Genomic DNA, 18,049 nt, shown 5'->3' with positions numbered 1-18,049 from the left:
AGAGATCGGCTGTCCAACCAAATTATCCTAATTCAAACAGACAATCAGGTTGCGATGTATTACACCAACAAGCAGGGGGGGGGCACCAGATCTCGCCAAAATTGTAATCAAGATCACAGATGGAGTTTGTCTGATACTTGGTGTAGTGCCATGAGGATGTATTATTTTGTTTTTGTACAATGTCAACCTAACACTGTTAATAAACAAATTGAAAAAACAATTGTGACAGAGGAAGACTATTCTTCAGCACTTCCGGATGACAGCTGTCAAAGTATAAAAAAGTGTTAGTCTGTGTCCTTTCTAATATCAAAGAGAGAAATTTTATCCTGCTAGACCGACATTACAAACTTCATGGTTGGATGGCAGCTGTTGAGATATTTCAAAAACTTATCCAGTCTACCAGTTGTACTTGTCCAGATCATAAATATGTCATCAATAAATCTAGTCCAAATTTTCACATGACCAAAGAATTCAGAAGTGTAAACAAAGTTTTCTTTGAATCTGGTCATAAATAAATTTGCCACAGAGGATACCATCTTGGACCCCATGGCTACCCCCAAAACTTGTTGAAAAAAATGACCATCGAGGTAGAAAAAATTTTTTGTCACAGCAATTTTGATCAATTGTATTAAAAATGTAGTGGGAACTTGTGAGTATCATATCTCTGCTCTAGAAATTGTTCTGGCACAGTTAAAGCGTCAGTCTGTGGAGTGACCATGTACAGAGAAGTCACATCAAGTGCACTAATAAAACCTCACCCTCATCCTTGAAAGATACAGCACTTAAAAGATTCAAAAACTGAGTGGAATCACGTACATAAAAGGTGGACCTCTCTACTAATGGACACAAAAAATGGTCCGCAAAAACGGACAAAGGCTCCAAAAGAGTCTTTATGCAAAACATTTGGTCTTCTAGGAGGATTATCTAGAGTCTTATGTATTTTTGGCAATATATAAATCAAAAGAGTCTTTGGATGTTTTTGATTTAAAAGAGGAAGTCCTTTATAGTTGAACATTCTCTTTGGAGACCGGCTGCCATTTCTGAACTAACATTTTTGAGGTCAACAGTTGGGTCACCAAGAAGTTCAGTATAATCTGATTCATTATGTAATTGCTGATACATTTCTCCGATGTAATCAGATCTATTCAACAGAACTATTGCTCCACTTTTTCAGCTTTTTTTATTACTATCTGATCGTTTGATTATAAATTCTTTAAAGCCCTCCATTCATTCTGAGAAAGATTACGTTTCCCCAAACATTGATGATCTGGTAAAGCATTGACATCACGTAGAACCAGGGTCTTATAACCTTGAATCCAAGGGTTTGTTAATATAAATTTTTTAAAAATGTTTCTATTAAGTTTTGGAGGTGTTTTTTTTTTTTAAATTATTTATTTTAAAGCTTTACAATAATTTCAAGATACATCTTGATTCAGAAAAGATTATTTCCAAAAATTGGGAAACTTAACATCACATTTTACATCCTACATTGTTTATCTATATGTCAATAGGAAAATCAAAGTTAATATTTAAATTTTACAATATAGAACGTAAATATTTCTGCATTTAGCCATCTATAGTCCACTACAATGGAGGCCTGTCTCGAAAATGTGGGATACAAATGCAATAAATAAATAAATAAACATTTAATTATAATAAAATTATAATTGATATAATTGAAAATTCTTATCTTGAAATAGGGACAAGAGAGGAAGTTCCAGGAGTTTCTAATTACTTCACGGAGTAGATGTTGTTATTGGTCTTGACTGGACTAAGGGCAACAAGGCTATTTTAGAGTCCAAAAAAGAATTAAGTTGTATTGGATCAAAGAAAACATATTTAACAGCATTCAATTTTAACACGCATTTACATGGGAAATTTAACCAGTAAAGTGCGCCTAGTTGAGAAGCCTTAGAGCGTAACTTAAGAAATTCTTTACGCCTTCTTTGGGTTGCCTTAGAAACATCCGGAAACATTCTTATCTTATAGTTCATGAAAAGGTGACATCGACGAGGAAAAGCTGTTTATGGATCCAATCTCTGTCCGGTTGTAGCACAAAGGAAACAATTAAAGTCATTGGTACCAAACCTAAGTTATCATCTTCCAACATTTGCGTTAAGTTTAAATCCAAAACATCAAAGGATGTTTCAGGTCTTTGACCCTCCACTTGTACTTGTTCTCTTTTCTTATAAGGTAATAGATAATAAATTTTTGATATTGGGGGGTATGCTTTTTCTGGTATTTCCAAAATTCCAGTCATATATTTTTTGAAAGTTATTGCAGGTGCTATCATGGGTTGCTTTGGGAAATTTATCAATCTTAGCGTATTAGCTCGCTGAGCATTTTCCAAATTTTCTGTCTTATTCTGGAAATATAAATTTTCTTTTATCAGGTTAGCTTGAATTTGTTGAATAGTTTGTGTTTCCTTTGAGTTGTTCTCCGTTAAAGTTTCCAAAGTTTGGATTTTTGTCTCCAATATTGGTATTTTATTTAAAGAGATCTGAGATTGTTCACACATAGAAGAAATTCTTTGAGATAAAGAATGTTCCAGGCTCTTCAGAGCTTCCCATATAACTTCTAAAGTAATGTTATCTGGCTTTTCTCCTAAAGCAGACTTACTTGGTAAATCCATTTGAAAAGTTCCCTCTGTTAAGCCTACTTTCCTCGTACGTTGATCCTCGGTCAAGGCCTCTCTTCCACTCAATTCCTGCACAGACTGTGCAGTTTCCATCGGCAGACTTACTTCCGGGTTGGGTCCCGTTCCGGGAGACCCTATCGCCACTTGGGAACCTGGGGCTTCCCGGTCCCTCCTCGGCGTGTCTGCCGGCATGGGAGGAGCCATTCTCTGTTTGGGGCTTAACGTGGTGTCTAACTCTTGACGGGGATGCAGTTCTCCTCTCCCCGCATTCCCCGTCTGCAGGGCTCCCGCTCCCGACATCGTTCCCGGAACCAAGAAGCGTTCCAGAGTACCAGGTACCGGCGAGGCAGAAATCGTGGGTCCGGTTCTCTGCCTACCCCTCCTTTTAGGCATGTTAGGGTTAGAGAAGAAACTCGTTTTTGAGGATTTATAGGGTACGTGGTCCGGAGCGTTCCTCAGGACTTCCTCTCCTTTGCCATCTTGCCTTCGTTTTGGAGATTTTTAAGCCTATGAATGATAAATTGAGGTTTTTGAATGCACAAACACCCAATGTTCTCTGAGGCTTTTTCCTCCCAATTTTTTAGAAAAAGTTTAAAAATTTATAATCAAATTAATAAGCTACTGCAAGACATTTGAAAATCTCTGCACTGGTATTAGTGGAGATTTTTTTGTGTATTTGTGTTGTTTTAAACTTCACTCCTCGTTTTTTTGGTATTTGACTTATTATATATAAATTATCCTGGATTGTTTTCCTTCCGTACTTGCTGCTGAACATATTGCTTCTTTTCCTGTTACACAGGTGCTGGCTATGTCAAGCCGCTCATGGCTGAGTTATGCCTATCAGTCTCGCTTTCATCTAACACCCCTCTCCTATGAGACGCTAGAGTTTGCATCAGGCTTTGCCTCAGAGCAGTGTCCAGAGGGTATTGTGGCCATTTCCACAAACACACTGAGGTAAGCACAGTGAGCAACCAGTATAAACCTGCCACCTAGATTTAAGTTTGGTTTTATGGCTTTCTCATGAGAAAGTTATGCAGAGAATAATGTTATAGGGTTTGATAAATGTATTTCACCTAGCGTATCCAGTTCTGCAATATGGTAGCTAAAAAAAATTCATACTGAGCTCTGGATGCTGTACTTTTGCTACAACATATTCTGTATAACAGCTATATAGCAGTGGGGAAAAAAAAACATCAATTTTATACACTGACCAGGTACAGTAAGAACATCCCTTTCCAGTCCTTCCTGTATTGTGTTTATTACTGAATCACAATTAGAATTAATACTGCACAAGGGTGGTTGCCTGTCAGCCAGATTCAGTGAGGGTACAAGGGAATTTTAGTCAAGCCAACATCCCATCCTGAGTAGAGACTTTTCTAATAAAGTTTTATATAGATCTGTGGCCACTGGTTTGTGTTGCTACTTTCATGTTTGGACCTGTGATTTGCTGCAGCTGTTTGTGCTTCTTTCTTGTTGGTGCCTTGAAGACCCCAGAGAACAGTTCTAATAAGTGTAAACTAAACTGGGTTAGCTGTAGGGACGTTTGCTTTTGGATTTTATTTTTTTTCTGGGACTTTGGTACTGTTTAATGTAGCAGCACCATTGAGTAACAATATAGAGAAGCATTTTAGAGGCTGTATAATTATGGTACAGCCAGAGACCCCCCCCCCCCTCCCCCACTGGAATGGTGGCGGGCCCAGTCATAGAGCTCAGGCCATTACAGACCTTGGCTGAGTCAGAAATCTGATGGTTGACATAACTGGGAGCTTACTGGAAAAGTATGGCCTAGTTTGTAGCCCGGATTGAGGCCTAAATAAGCTAAATTAGGAAAAGTTAGGTCAATAGATATGGAAACAAAATGGAGGATTTCAGCACAAAATGTAAGTTAGAAAAACAAGTTGAGAAATGAGTGAGTCATGCCAGGTGCAAAGAAAATAGGGAACTAGCTGTCCAAGAGGGGAGGGAGACTTTCCTGTGAGCAGGATTGTGGTCAGCCATGGTGTGAGAAAGGAAAGGTGTAGCTGGATTCAGGGTCTTGCTTGTGGTCAAGCGAGCTAAAGACAAAACCATGTTAGCAAGATAGAAGCTACTCATTAGCATGAGCCAATCAGTGGTAACCATGACATTAGCATAGATCCAATCAGGTATATCTACTGTCATATTATCCATATCCTGAGGGCACCTATAAAAAGCAGAGTATTTCCTGGTTTAAGCTAGAGAGAAGGGTTGGCACTCTCTCTCTCCACGGGAAACCAATGTGTCCAGCAGAATTGACAAATTACCTAATTGCTTTCCCTTGTAAAACCTTTAATTGGTAAAAGAAATTATAAAAGATTAGGAACTAATTAACACCTTAGCCCTCTCAGAACTAGGGAAACGCTCTTCCTTTGACTGCCATTAGCAAAAACCTGAGAGGGCCTCTCAATTGCTGGACCATACCAAGGGTAAAAGTCCAGTTGTAGTCTTCCTGGTCAGGTCCTGAACTGTTGTAGCAGGACTCAAGGAAATAAAATTAGCGGGTAAGTGCAAATTTCGTCTTCTTTATCACCATTGTTCCCTCTAAGCTGAGCGGGAGTCTTCTACCTATAGCCCTGTCAGTGGGGGGTGCTGTTTCACCATCACATTTTCAATAGTGAGGGACAGGCATGCTCTCAAGGACTCCAGGGAACCTGCCTGTCCCTAGTGATTGAAAAAACAATATTGAAGCACCACCCTCCACTGGCAGCAATTCTGTTGGAGACCCTCCCGCTCAGCTTAGAGGAAACAGTGTTTTATCACGCTGCTGAACCAATCCAGATAATGAGTGGGATGTAACAAAGCTCTAAGGGACCCAGGTGGAATGAAGACCAGGCCCTGATGCCCACCTTCTTGTCAAGGTGACTATCTTCTGAATTTAAGCATCCCAAGAGGACCCATTGCCCCCTAGCCTCATGGATCAGAGGCAGTGTGCATGCTACCACTGGAGATTTATAGCTGCCATGTTCCTTGAAACGAAAAAAAGCAACACTATTGAAAATGCCAAAATATAGATGAAGAAATTGGACCTGAAGAACCAAGCACGTTAGGAGTTATGGACCAAGAAAGGGATCTGGGTGTCGTCGATAATACACTGAAACCTTCTGCTCAGATTGCTGCTGCGGCTAGGAAAGCGAATAGAATGTTGGGTATTAGGAAAGGTATAGAAAACAGGTGTGAGGATGTTATAATGCCATTGTATCGCTCCATGGTGCGACCGCACCTTGAGTATTGTGTTCAATTCTGGTTGCCGCCTCTCAAGAAAGATATAGTGGAATTGGAAAAGGTGCAGCGAAGGGCGACTAAAATGATAGCGGGGATGGGACGACTTCCCTATGAAGAAAGACTAAGAAGGCTAGGGCTTTTCAGCTTGGAGAAGAGACGGCTGAGGGGAGACATGATAGAGGTATATAAAATAATGAGTGGAATGGAACAGGTGGATGTGAAGCGTCTGTTCACGCTTTCCAAAAATACTAGGACTAGGGGGCATGCGATGAAACTACAGTGTAGTAAATTTAAAACAAATCAGAGAAAATATTTCTTCACCCAATGCATAATTAAACTCTGGAATTTGTTGCCGGAGAACATGGTGAAGGCGGTTAGCTTAGCAGAGTTTAAAAAGGGGTTAGACGGTTTCCTAAAGGACAAGTCCATAAACCACTACTAAATGGACTTGGGAAAAATCCACAGGTCCAGGAATAACATGTATAGAATGTTTGTACGTTTGGGAAGCTTGCCAGGTGCCCTTGGCCTGGATTGGCCGCTGTCGTGGACAGGATGCTGGGCTCGATGGACCTTTGGTCTTTCCCAGTGTGGCATTACTTATGTACTTATGTTAGCATACAATCTAGGATGAGACCTGGAAGCAATATTAGAAAACCTACCACAAGGCCAGAGCACAACGCTCTAAGCGAGAGGACTCTGAACCATGCGACCCCCCCCCCCCCCCTAAATAAATAAATAAAACCTGGAAAGTTCAAAACTACGCCAAGGGACTAAAGAATGTAGCATCACCAACCATGAGGTAATCTCACTAGCAGCACCACTGGGAGAATTGCTAGAAATCTTCCCAACACCATAAGCTGCAAAGAAATCAGCAGGCTAGTAAACTGCTGCTGGAACTAATGCTCCTAGTCAAGGCAATCTTCTGAGAAGCTAGAACCCTAGGGCAAGCACAAGATTTGAACAGGCCCTAGACTGAACCTAAAACTTTGCCAAGCATGAAATGACTGTCCTTAAGACATAGTAATTCTCAACATGATCTGGCTGTGGAACGCGCCCACAACAAGTGACTGACCCAGATGGACTCTCATTGCACTACCACAGCTGCTCACTCTCCTACCAAAACACAGGTATTGGATCTATACAGTGACTTAACAGCTGACAACCAGGCAACTCAGGTGCTAACACTGAACTGGTGGAGACTAAACTGGAAGAACCACAAATGGGTACAACATACAGTATCACTGGCCTAGTGTCACGGAACGTCTATCACCCACCTGGAGTTATCCTCTGCGGCCACTTAGCGGTTCTGCCTTTTGATTACAATTTCTAGGCCCATCAAATCTGCTTGATCTATCTTTTTCCAAAAGGCCTCAGGCTACACCATTTTTCTACACTTTCTATCACTATCCCCTAACAAGTCTCCAAAGAGTAAAGGGTAATGGGATTTCATATGCCGCCTTTCTATGATACAATCAAAGTGGTTTTCATTTATTATATGCAGGTACTTTTCTCTATTCGTATTGGGCTTACAATCCAAGTTTTTGTATCTGGAGCAATGGAGGGTTAAGTGATTTGCCCAGTCACATATCCAAACTTTTCAAAATATCAATCCAAAATTGTGAATTTTTCAAGCTACTCAAATATACAGAGAGGTTTTACGTTCTCCTTACCTTCAGCATAGCTCTGGTGTAGTTGGAAACATTTTATGCAGTTTCACAGGGGTATAATCTCTTAGATAACACAAATGAAAGCCTTACAAACTTCATCTGTTACCACTTTCCATGCACACTCAATTCTTCCTGTTGTCCCTCTCCCACATCTACATATGATACTTTTGAAGTTCCTTGCTCCTTAAAAATTGATACAAAATAGAAATAGCATGTTTCACCAACCATAAACTGTCTAAACTCTCATCCTCCTCTATATGTTCGATCACCCACCCCTGAGATTGTAATGCTAAATTTGCAAAACAGGAGAATCATTCCCCAAAGGCAAGCTATATTCCTCAGATCTTCCCAAGAAATCAAATCATCCAAGAATTGTTGGACCCAAACTGTACCCTTTCCTTCCCATCGTACAAACACCCCCTTTTCTTGCCTGGCTCAAAGGTAGGCTCATACCTAATGGGGACTAAAGAAGAAACCCGAGGCCCAGCAAATTTTCCCTATGTAACTTTCCAAATTTTATTTATTTATTTATTTTACAGTGCTTATATCCCACAATTTCCCACCTCTGGCAAGCTCAATGTGGCTTACAACATTTGAATAACAAATAGACAGGGTACAATAAATGGAAAGGGGTAAGCAGGGCAGAGAGGTAAGGATAAAGAAATGGGTCAGTCCATAATAGCAGCGTCAGTCCATAATGGCAGTGTCCTGAGGTTAGTGAGGCTGGACAGGATCTTTGGGGTACGCTTGCTCAAATAAGCAGATCTTAAGTGACTTCCTAAAAGTCAGATGATCCTGGACCGTTTTCACTGATTTTGGTAGGGCATTCCACAAGTGAGTACCGACGTAGGCTAAGGTGGAAGCATACGTGGTTTTATACTTCAGCCTAGAACATGCAGGGTAATGGAGGGTTAAGTAAGAACGGGCAGTTCTGAGTGAGTTTCTTGGTGGTAAGTGGACAAGGGTGTCCATATACGCAGGGGCTGCTCCATAGAGAATCTTGTGGACTAGGGCACAGATTTTAAAAGTTATACGCTCTTGTACAGGAAGCCAATGTAATTTGTCACGAAGTGGACTGGAACTGGTGAACTTTGACACTCCATAGATGAGTCGTGCTGCTGTGTTTTGGACGGTTTGTAGCTTCTTTAAGAGTACGCCAGTGCACCCTGCGTAGATGCCATTGCAGTAATCCAGTCTGACTAGATTGCAAAAAAACTCCCCTTGGGAAATATGGTTTCACTCGCTTTAGCTTCCAGAGAGAGGAGAATGCTTTCTTGGTGGTTGAGATGGTATGATCCAGCAGCGTTAAGTTCCGATCTACTATAACACCTAGTATACGAAGGCTTTCAGAGATGGGCAAAGTAAAGCCTGGCACGGGTAAGGTGGTGAGCCTGTACTTATTAAAGGGAGAGGCAAGAATGAGGCAATGGGTTTTTTTGGTGTTAAGTTTTAACTTGAAGGCATTGGCCCACGCAAGCATGGTATTTATTCCAAGGCTGATGTCATCAGCAATCTCTGCGAAGCTCGTACGAAATGGGACGTAAATGGTGACATCGTCTGCATAGATAAATGGGTGGAGGCCAAGTTTTGAAAGGGCTGCAGCCAGGGGAATCGGCATTATATTGAAAAGAGGAGAGAGCGGCGAGCCTTGGGGTACTCCACAAATCTGGTGCCACGGAGAGGATAACTGTGAGCCAGACTTCACCTGGTAGGTGTTGGTGGTTAAGAAGCTGGTTAGTCAGGCTAAGACATTCCCACCGACACCAAAGTAATCGAGAAGTCTCAGCAGGTTGGCATGGTCTTCCATGTCAAAAGCACTTGATAAGTCAAATTGCAGTAATAGAATGCTTCTCCCTATTGCTATGTCATGCTTGAAGCTTGTTAGAAGCGTAACAAGCACTGTTTCTGTGCTGTGAAGGGCACGAAAACCAGATTGCGATTCATGGAATATTGAGAACCCGTCCAGATACTCAGCTGTTTGTTCACCATGCTCTCCAAATAATGGTATTGAAGCAATGGGGCGATAGTTAGTTAAATCGGCACTATCTTTTTTGGCATCTTTTGGGACTGTGGTGAGTAGTATATTCCCAAGGAAGAATCCGTTTCCTAGCATAAAGTTCAGGTGCTGTGTTAGATCAGCAATGAAGCAAGTAGGAGCACTTTTAAGTAGATAGTTAGGGCAGGTGTCCAGGTAGCAGAACTTACTGGAAAATCTTCGGATCTCCTGTGTGACGGAATTGACAGTAAGTGTGGAAAAGCGTAAAAATGTTCTATCTACTGGGCACCCTTCTGGATCTGAAGCTAATAAATGATTAATAAAGGGGTTCACAATGGCATTTGTGCTCTTAAATCTTGTGTCAGACCCCCATAGAAGATGCCAGAGCGCCAAATTTGGAAAGTCTCATTCTGTTCAAGTTCAATAGCTGTTCTGTGATTCTCTACTTCCCACTCCAATATCTGTTTTAATTGGGCCACCCAATAATACCATATAAGATTGGGCACTGTTCCTCCCCCTGGGTCTGTTTTTTTCCTCATGATTTCTTTACCTAAGTGAGATCACTTCTCTCACTGCATGATGCACATGATAGCTTGTTGCAGGCCTACAAGCATGGGCGTAGTTTGGGGGGGGGGGGCGAGGGGGGCATTGCCCCCCCCCCCCCCCCCCCCAAAAAAAATGACTTAGTCTTACCCAGTGCTTTTTTTGTGCCGGTACTGGCGGGCGGCGGTAGTAAAAGCAGCAAGCAGGCAGGCTCGACTCTGTCCTTCGTTTCCCTGCCCTCTCTGCGTCCCACCTTCCTCTGATGTCCGGGCGGGCGGGACGCTGAGAGGGCAGGGAAGCGAAGGACGGAGTCGAGCCTGCCTGTTTGCTGCTTTTACTACCGCCGCCCGCCAGTTCGCTGCTGCAACTTTGATACTAGAGAGTGGAGTGGAAGTGAGCCAGCCTATCTAGTCCACTGTAAGGAAGGAAGCCATTTGGTAAATCTCTGTTTCCACTCCCCCGCACAGCCGTCGCCGTTTACTCAAAACACAGCAAGCAAACCTGTGAGCTGCTGCATCCACGTTGTCGTTCTTTATTGTTGGTCCATCTTTAACAAGTCTAACACTGTTTTTGTTGAGTAGGCAGTGCCTTACAAGGTGGAGGAGAAAATAAATAATTGAATATCACTAAAACAACTTCAAAAATTATTGTAGCTAGTAGAAACAGCAATTATAAATTCTGTAGTTTGTGCTCATTTTTCTTCACTGTTATTCTATACAATTCAGATGGCCAGATTTCAGTGAGAATATTCTGTTCCCTGATGGGTTCATCTTATCTGTCTGGTTGTAATCTGCCTTGGGAAGCCTAGTGTTTATAAAGACGATGGAATATATTAAAATTAAATGGAAGTAGAATTAAACTCTCATTGGGGCACATGGAATCACATCTTCATCTGTTTTGTAGGTTTACCCTGGATATGGATGGGAGGGCAGGGGAGAGAGGGGAGTTGCTGGACATGGATGGATGGATGGAGGGGAGGGCAGGAGAAATGTTGGAGGGAAAGAAAGACAGAGGAAGGAGATTCACATGGATGGAGGGGAAGGGAGAGAGGAAAAATGCTGCACTTGAATGGAGGAGAGGGAAGACAGGAAGGAGATGCACAAGGATCGTGGGAGGGGAGAGAGTTGAAATGCTGGACATGGATGGAGAGGAGGGAAGAGAGAGGAAGTGAGATGAACATTGGAGGGGATGGAGAGAGGAAAAATGCTGTACATGGATGGAGGGGGGAGGGAAGACAGAGGAGGGAAGCTGGCAGCGGTGCGCCCAGCAGGAGTACGGCCCCGTGCACGTTTGTATTATGCTTTGCCAGGGAGGGAGTGAGCGAGCGAGAGAACGAGAGGTAGATAAGGAAAGGGAAGAGCATGTAAGTTCACGGTTCCTCCAGGCTGCCAGTAGGAGAGAGAAAGAGAGATGGGAGATGCAGCGAAGGGGGAGAAAGGGGGGGGGAGACGCTGGATAGAATGGGGAAGGGGATGGAAAGAACAGGATGGGCAGGGGAGAGAGGAGAACTGCTGGACAACAGGGATTGATGGAGGGGATGGGAGAGAGGAAATTTGCTGGAGATGGATGGAGGAGAAGGCAGGGGAGAATGGAGAGTTGCTGTACATGGATGGATGGATGGAGAGGAGGGCAGGGGAGAGAATAGAAATCGCTGGACATGGAGCGGAGGGCAGGGGAAGGAGGAGAATTGCTGGACATGGATGGATGGAGGGGAAAGGGGGGAGAGATAATTTGCTGGATATGGATGGATAGAGGGGAGGCAGGGGAGAGAGGAGAATTGCTGAACATGGAAGGATGAATGGAGGGGGCAGGGGACAGAGGACATTTGCTGGATATGGGTGGATGGAGGAGAGGGCAGTGGAGAATGGAGAGTTGCTGGATGGATGGAGAGGAGAGAAGTCAGGAAGGAGATGCACATGGATGGAGGGGAGGGAAGACAGGAAGTGCACGTGGATGGAGGGGAGTGAGGAGAAATGCTAGATATGGATGGAGGGGAAACTGCTGAGTTTAAGGGCTGGTTTGGAACACGTTGAGGGCAGATACTGAAACTCGAGGAAAGATAGGGACAGGGCTACAGATGGGAGACAGGATGCATAAGGACACAGGAGGATGGTGGACATGGTGAGAGAAAAAATATTGAATGGAAAGAAGACACTGCATAAAACAGAAGACACTGGGACCAAAGCGAATAGAAAAACTAAATGATCAGACAGCAAAGGTAGAAAAAAGTATTTTATTCAGAATTTATTAATTAGAATATGTCAGCTTGTTGAAATGTGCATCTGTGATATTTTGCATGTAAGTTTCAATTTTTCTGGTATTGCTGCGTGTTGAGTCTGACTTCTTGAGTTAACTTTCCAGTTCAGTATTTTGCCTTCATATTTTTGATTTCTAGTTCCTTGTGTCATGTCTGTTGTGTCATGTGTTTTTCATGTGTGATCAAGGTGCAGTATTCTGCTAGTGTGTAGTATTTGCAGCCCTTTTTGTTTTGCTTTTTTTTCCACGAGGTAGTATATTGGTGTTTTAGAGCCTGGTGTAATTACAGTTCTGCCTTTTCACGCATAAGGTTGTAGTTCGTCCTGTCCTTGGAATTAGTGCTGTTATGGTTTAGTAAGGTTATGAGTGTGTTTTTGCACAAGTTTGTGTATAGCGTTTTGCAGTGGAGAGATTGTGTGTTGGCCTTACTGAGGTGGCACCAAAACATCAGAAAGGGTGTAGAGCCTAAATCATGACACACTACCTCTTGAAGGATCTACATATAGAGCCTATGCATTTCTAAGGTCAACACTGGCATTGTATGGGAAAGGGGGTGGGGAAATACTACTGGAGAGGAAGAGGGAGTGCTGGGTAAGGAGGAAGGAAGGGAGAAAGAGCTGGCTTGATATCTCATACATATTCATTATGGTTATTCCCCCCAAAAATCCAGCTCTTTTTCCCTTCCTTCCTTCCTTCCTCCATATTAGCATATTCATTTGTGTGTATATATATATATATATATATACATATACATATACACACACAAATGAATATGCTCCGCCCCATCCTTTGCCCCCCCCCCCCCCCCCCAAATGAAACAGTCAAACTACGCCCATGCCTACAAGTACCTTTCCTGGGACTAATGTAGGTAAAGTCTGAAATAGAAAAAGGAGCCGGGGGCAAAACTTTAATCTGTATCACTGATATAAGCCCCTACTGCTGTGTAATAGTGTTATAATTCCTATTGTATAAGAGGGAAAGTATCATAGTTATCTGCACTCCCAAATACCAAAATTGCTCTTTAGCCCACTTAAAGGGGAATGCTGAGGACACCGCTTCCTCCTCAACCAGGAGAGTAGTAATGCCCACAATTTCTGTTTGCTCCTGCCACTCCTCCATATAACTATAGTTCTTTTATTGTAAATGGTAAAGTAAGTCTCTGGTCCTTGATATAAAGAAGAATATATCAGCAGCAAAGAGTACTAATGGTTTCCTGAACCCCAGCCCTTAACTCCCTGTTATCATGGATTGCTGTGCCAGAGGCTCTATCAAAAGGGCAAATAGAATAGGAGAGAGGAGGCACCCCTGGCAGGGTACAAAGCTCTGTGACAAAAGGTTTGGAATGACATCCATTCACTTGCACTCATGCTCTGGGACATTCAACACCGATATACAAAAATTCTTCTGCAAGCCCACTTTCTGTAGCACAGCTCCCAAAAAGACCCAGCCCCCCCCCCCCCCCCCCCCCAAACACACACACACACACCACCACCATTAAACACTTTTTCAGTGTCTGTGGCCAAAAAAAAAAACCCACTTTATTCTGAGTCCACTGGGACCTCCAAATAAAGTTCAAAGTACATCTGATATCTGCCTCTGAGGCAGATAGGTCAGGGAGAACTCCCTCCAATCGCTTATTCAAAATTTTTGCTTTGAGTTTTATATCTATATTCAACAATAAGATAGGTCTAAATGACGCACAATTTGCGGGATCCTTTCCTGGCATTAAAAGAACTGAAATCCCCTCCTCCCTTTCCCCTCCAAACTATTCTCCACCAGTAAACAACCCAATTCCCCCACAAATATTTTGTAGAACTTTCCAGTAAACCATCTAGCCCTGTTTTCCCACTTTTCAACTGTTTAATAGCCCATTCTATATCTGAAAGCAAAATAGGAGCATCTAGTTTAATCCTTAATTCTGCTGGTATCTGTGGAAACAAAATATCTGCTAAATAACTATCATGTTCCTTGCATTAACCTTTCCCTCTTTGCTATACACCTGCTGATAGACACGCTTACCTATGTAAAGCATTCTAGCCCCCTCCCCCCTTTATTTTTTTTTTAATAGTATGGGCCAGCTGCTGATCCTGCAAGTACTGAACTAACATCTTCCCTGAGCGGTTCCCAAGCTGGAGATATTGCTGCCTCAAGTGAATTTCCTGGAAGCCAATAAGTTGCAAGATCAGAGACAAAATGGTTTTACTAAAGGGAAATCGTGCCAAACGAATCATTGAATTCTTTGACTGGGTGACCGGAGAATTGAATCATGGACGTGCTATAGACGTAATCTACTTAGATTTCAGCAAAGCTTTTGACACGGTTCCCCACAGGAGGCTCTTGAATAAACTCGACAGGCTGAAGATAGGATCTCACGTGGTGAACTAGATTAGGAACTGGTTGACGGACAGACGCCAGAGGGTGGTGGTTAATTGAATTCGCTCGGATGAGGGAAAGGTGAGTATTGGAGGGCCTCAGGGATCGGTGCTGGGGCCGATTCTGTTCAATATATATGTGAGTGGCATTGCCAAAAGGTTAGAAGGTAAAGTTTGCTTATTTGCGGATGATACTAAGATTTGAACAGTGGACACCAGGGAGGGAGTGGAAAACATGAAAAAGGATCTGCGGAAGCTAGAAGAATGGTCTAAAATTCAATGCGAAGAAATGCAAAGTGATGCACTTAGGGAGTAGAAATCCATGAGAGATGTATGTGTTAGGCAGTGAGAGTCTGATATGTACGGACAGGGAGAGGGATCTTGGGGTGATAGTATCTGAGGTTCTCCGAGGACAAGCAGGCTGCTTGTTCTCACGACTGGGTTGACGTCCACAGCAGCCCCCACCAACCGGAACAAAAACTTCGCGGGCGGTCCCACATGCAGGGCACGCCCACCGCGCATGCGCGGCCGTTCCCGCTCAGTCTTTTCTTTTCCGAGCTGGAGAGAGCCATGTTCGTCTCTCTCTCTGTCAGCCCCGGAAACCGGATCGCGCCTTAGACGCGAGTTTTTCTTCTTCTTTGTTTGTTTTTCTTTTATTCTGTTTTTTCTTTAAAAAAAAAAAAAAGAAAAAACTTTGTTTTACTCCTCGTATGTTTAGCGGGGGGCACCTCGTTGCGGCCTTGTGGCCGCGCGGTCGATTTCTTTTCGGGTGTGCTTCTTACCGCCACCATCGACTACTTTGACTTCGCCGACGCGATTTTTCCATCGATGTCCTCAAAGTTCCCGAGTGGATTTAAGAAGTGTGGTTGGTGCGGCCGGCATATCTCGCAGACCGACACTCACGCTTGGTGCCTCCAGTGCCTCGGGCCGGAGCACGATACCAAGACGTGCACCTTGTGTCTCGGTTTACGGAAACGGACACAGGTGGCGAGGCAAGTTCTGCGGGACCGTCTTTTTGGAACTTGCGCCGGCCCCTCGACATCGACTTTGACAGCATCGGTGTCGACGGGCGGATCTTCGGTACCGATGTCCACGAAATCGGCACCGACCCCAGGAGCACAGGTTCCGTTGGCCCGCCGGTCTTCCGGAGATGGCAGGGGGGAGTGGCCGCGCGGGCAATCGGCCCCGGTCACTCCCTCTACCCAGGGCCATCGGGACCGAACCCTGTCGGACCCGATCCCTCGAGGCCGAGGGGGATCTACCTCCTCCTCTTCGGTACCGCTGAGCGCCGATGACGGGCACCGGAAGAAAGCTAAAAAGCACCGTCATCGGTCACCCACGGCGCATGTGGCTACCAGCTCCGGCTCCAGAGATGACTCGACACCGAGGAAGCGGCAGCGCCGGGAGGAGCGTTCCCCCTCGGTGGTAGAGGTATCGCTACGTCAGGGCACGGGCACTTCGGTGCCGTCTCCTGGACCCGAGCAGATTCTGGCACCGGCACCTCCACTAGCCCCCTCGCCTTTCCCGACAGCGGGCCTTGACGAGTGCCTCCGAGCCATCCTTCCGGGGATCATGGAAGGGCTGATGCGCCAGACTGTGCCGGCGCCAGGGGAGCTTGCGCCCCCGGCGCCGTTGATGGAGGCGCCGGCGTGCTCTAGCCCGGTGCCAAGGCCTTTGACGCCGACGCCGCTTGCGGTGCCGGTCTCGACCGCCATGCAGGTGGAGTCCCCGTCGACGTCGATGGAGGGAGCTTCATCCCTGCCGGCGCGGGAGTCCACCGCTCGACGACGCCACCGAGGACTCGGTGCCTCGAAGTCGAGCCGGGCCCGGTTGCGGTCTGAGCTACAGGAGCTCATGTCCGACACCGAGGAAGAGGCCTCGTGGGGGGAGGAGGAGGACCCCAGATATTTCTCCTCAGAGGAGTCTGTGGGCCTCCCCTCCGACCCCACTCCTTCACCGGAGAGGAAGCTCTCGCCACCTGAGAGCCTCTCCTTTGCCTCCTTTGTCAGGGATATGTCTCTCTGCATTCCCTTTCCCGTGGTCTCTGTGGATGAGCCGAGGGCCGAGATGCTCGAGGTCCTCAACTATCCATCACCACCTAGAGAGTCCTCCACGGTACCGTTGCACAATGTCCTCAAAGAGACACTGCTTCGGAACTGGTTGAGACCTTTAACCCCACCATCCCCAAGAAAGCGGAGTCCCAATACAGGATCCACTCAGACCCAGAGTTAATGCGGCCCCAATTGCCTCATGACTCGGCGGTCGTGGACTCTGCTCTCAAGAGGGCACGGAGTTCGAGGGATACCGCTTCGGTGCCCCCGGGGCGGGAGTCTCGCACTCTGGACTCGTTTGGGAGGAAGGCCTACCAACCTTCAATGCTCGTGACCCGCATCCAATCCTACCAGCTCTACACGAGCATAAACATGCGGAATAATGTGAAGCAACTGGCGGACCTGGTCGACAAGCTCCCCCCGGAGCAGTCCAGGCCTTTTCAGGAGGTAGTCAGGCAGCTGAAGGCGTGCAGAAAGTTCCTGTCCAGGGGTATTTGACACCTGTGATGTGGCATCTCGAGCTGCGGCTCAAGGTATAGTGATGCGCAGACTCTCATGGCTGCGTGCCTCTGACCTGGACAACCGCACCCAGCAGCGGCTGGCTGATGTCCCTTGCCGGGGGGATAATATTTTCGGCGAGAAGGTCGAGCAGTTGGTGGACCAACTACATCAGCGGGAAACCGCCCTTGACAAGCTCTCCCACCGGGCGCCTTCAGCATCCACCTCTGCAGGTGGACGTTTTTCCCGGGCCCGGCAGGCTGCGCCCTACGCCTACAACAAGCGTAGGTACACCCAGCCGGCCCGAAGGCCTCATCAGGGACAGTCCCAGCGCGCTCGTTCCCGTCAACAGCGTGCGCCTAAGCAGCCCCCTGCGCCTCCACAGCAAAAACCGGGGACGGGTTTTTGACTGGATCCATGGGAACATATAGCCACCATCAAAGTGTCCGTACCGGACGATCTGCCAGTCGGGGGGAGGTTGAAAGTTTTTCACCAAAGGTGGCCTCTAATAACCTCCGACCAGTGGGTTCTCCAAATAGTGCGGTGCGGATATGCCCTGAATTTGGCCCCCACTCCACCAAATTGTCCTCTGGGAGCCCAATCCTTCAGCTCCCATCACAAGCAGGTACTTGCAGAGGAACTCTCCGCCCTTCTCAGCACCAATGCGGTCGAGCCCATGCCACCCGGGCAGGAAGGGCAGGGATTCTATTCCAGGTACTTCCTTGTGGAAAAGAAAACAGGGGGGATGTGCCCCATCCTAGACCTGAGAGGCCTGAACAAATACCTGG

General features: G+C 45.6%; 1 protein-coding gene across 1 annotated transcript in view; it reads left to right on the top strand.

Moving 5' to 3' along the window:
- The window catches only part of LOC115470428 (splicing factor 3B subunit 3), a 210,377-nt gene that overhangs the window by 100,687 nt on the left and 91,641 nt on the right, over positions 1–18,049 (top strand). Inside the window, exon 8 of the mRNA XM_030203606.1 lies at positions 3,438–3,592. Within this exon, the coding sequence (XP_030059466.1) occupies positions 3,438–3,592 (155 nt within the window). The remainder of the gene's footprint in view (positions 1–3,437; positions 3,593–18,049) is intronic.

The sequence above is a fragment of the Microcaecilia unicolor genome, chromosome 5, assembly GCF_901765095.1.
Source record: "Microcaecilia unicolor chromosome 5, aMicUni1.1, whole genome shotgun sequence".
Taxonomy (NCBI): domain Eukaryota; kingdom Metazoa; phylum Chordata; class Amphibia; order Gymnophiona; family Siphonopidae; genus Microcaecilia; species Microcaecilia unicolor.
This window is presented reverse-complemented; position numbering and strand designations above follow the sequence as displayed.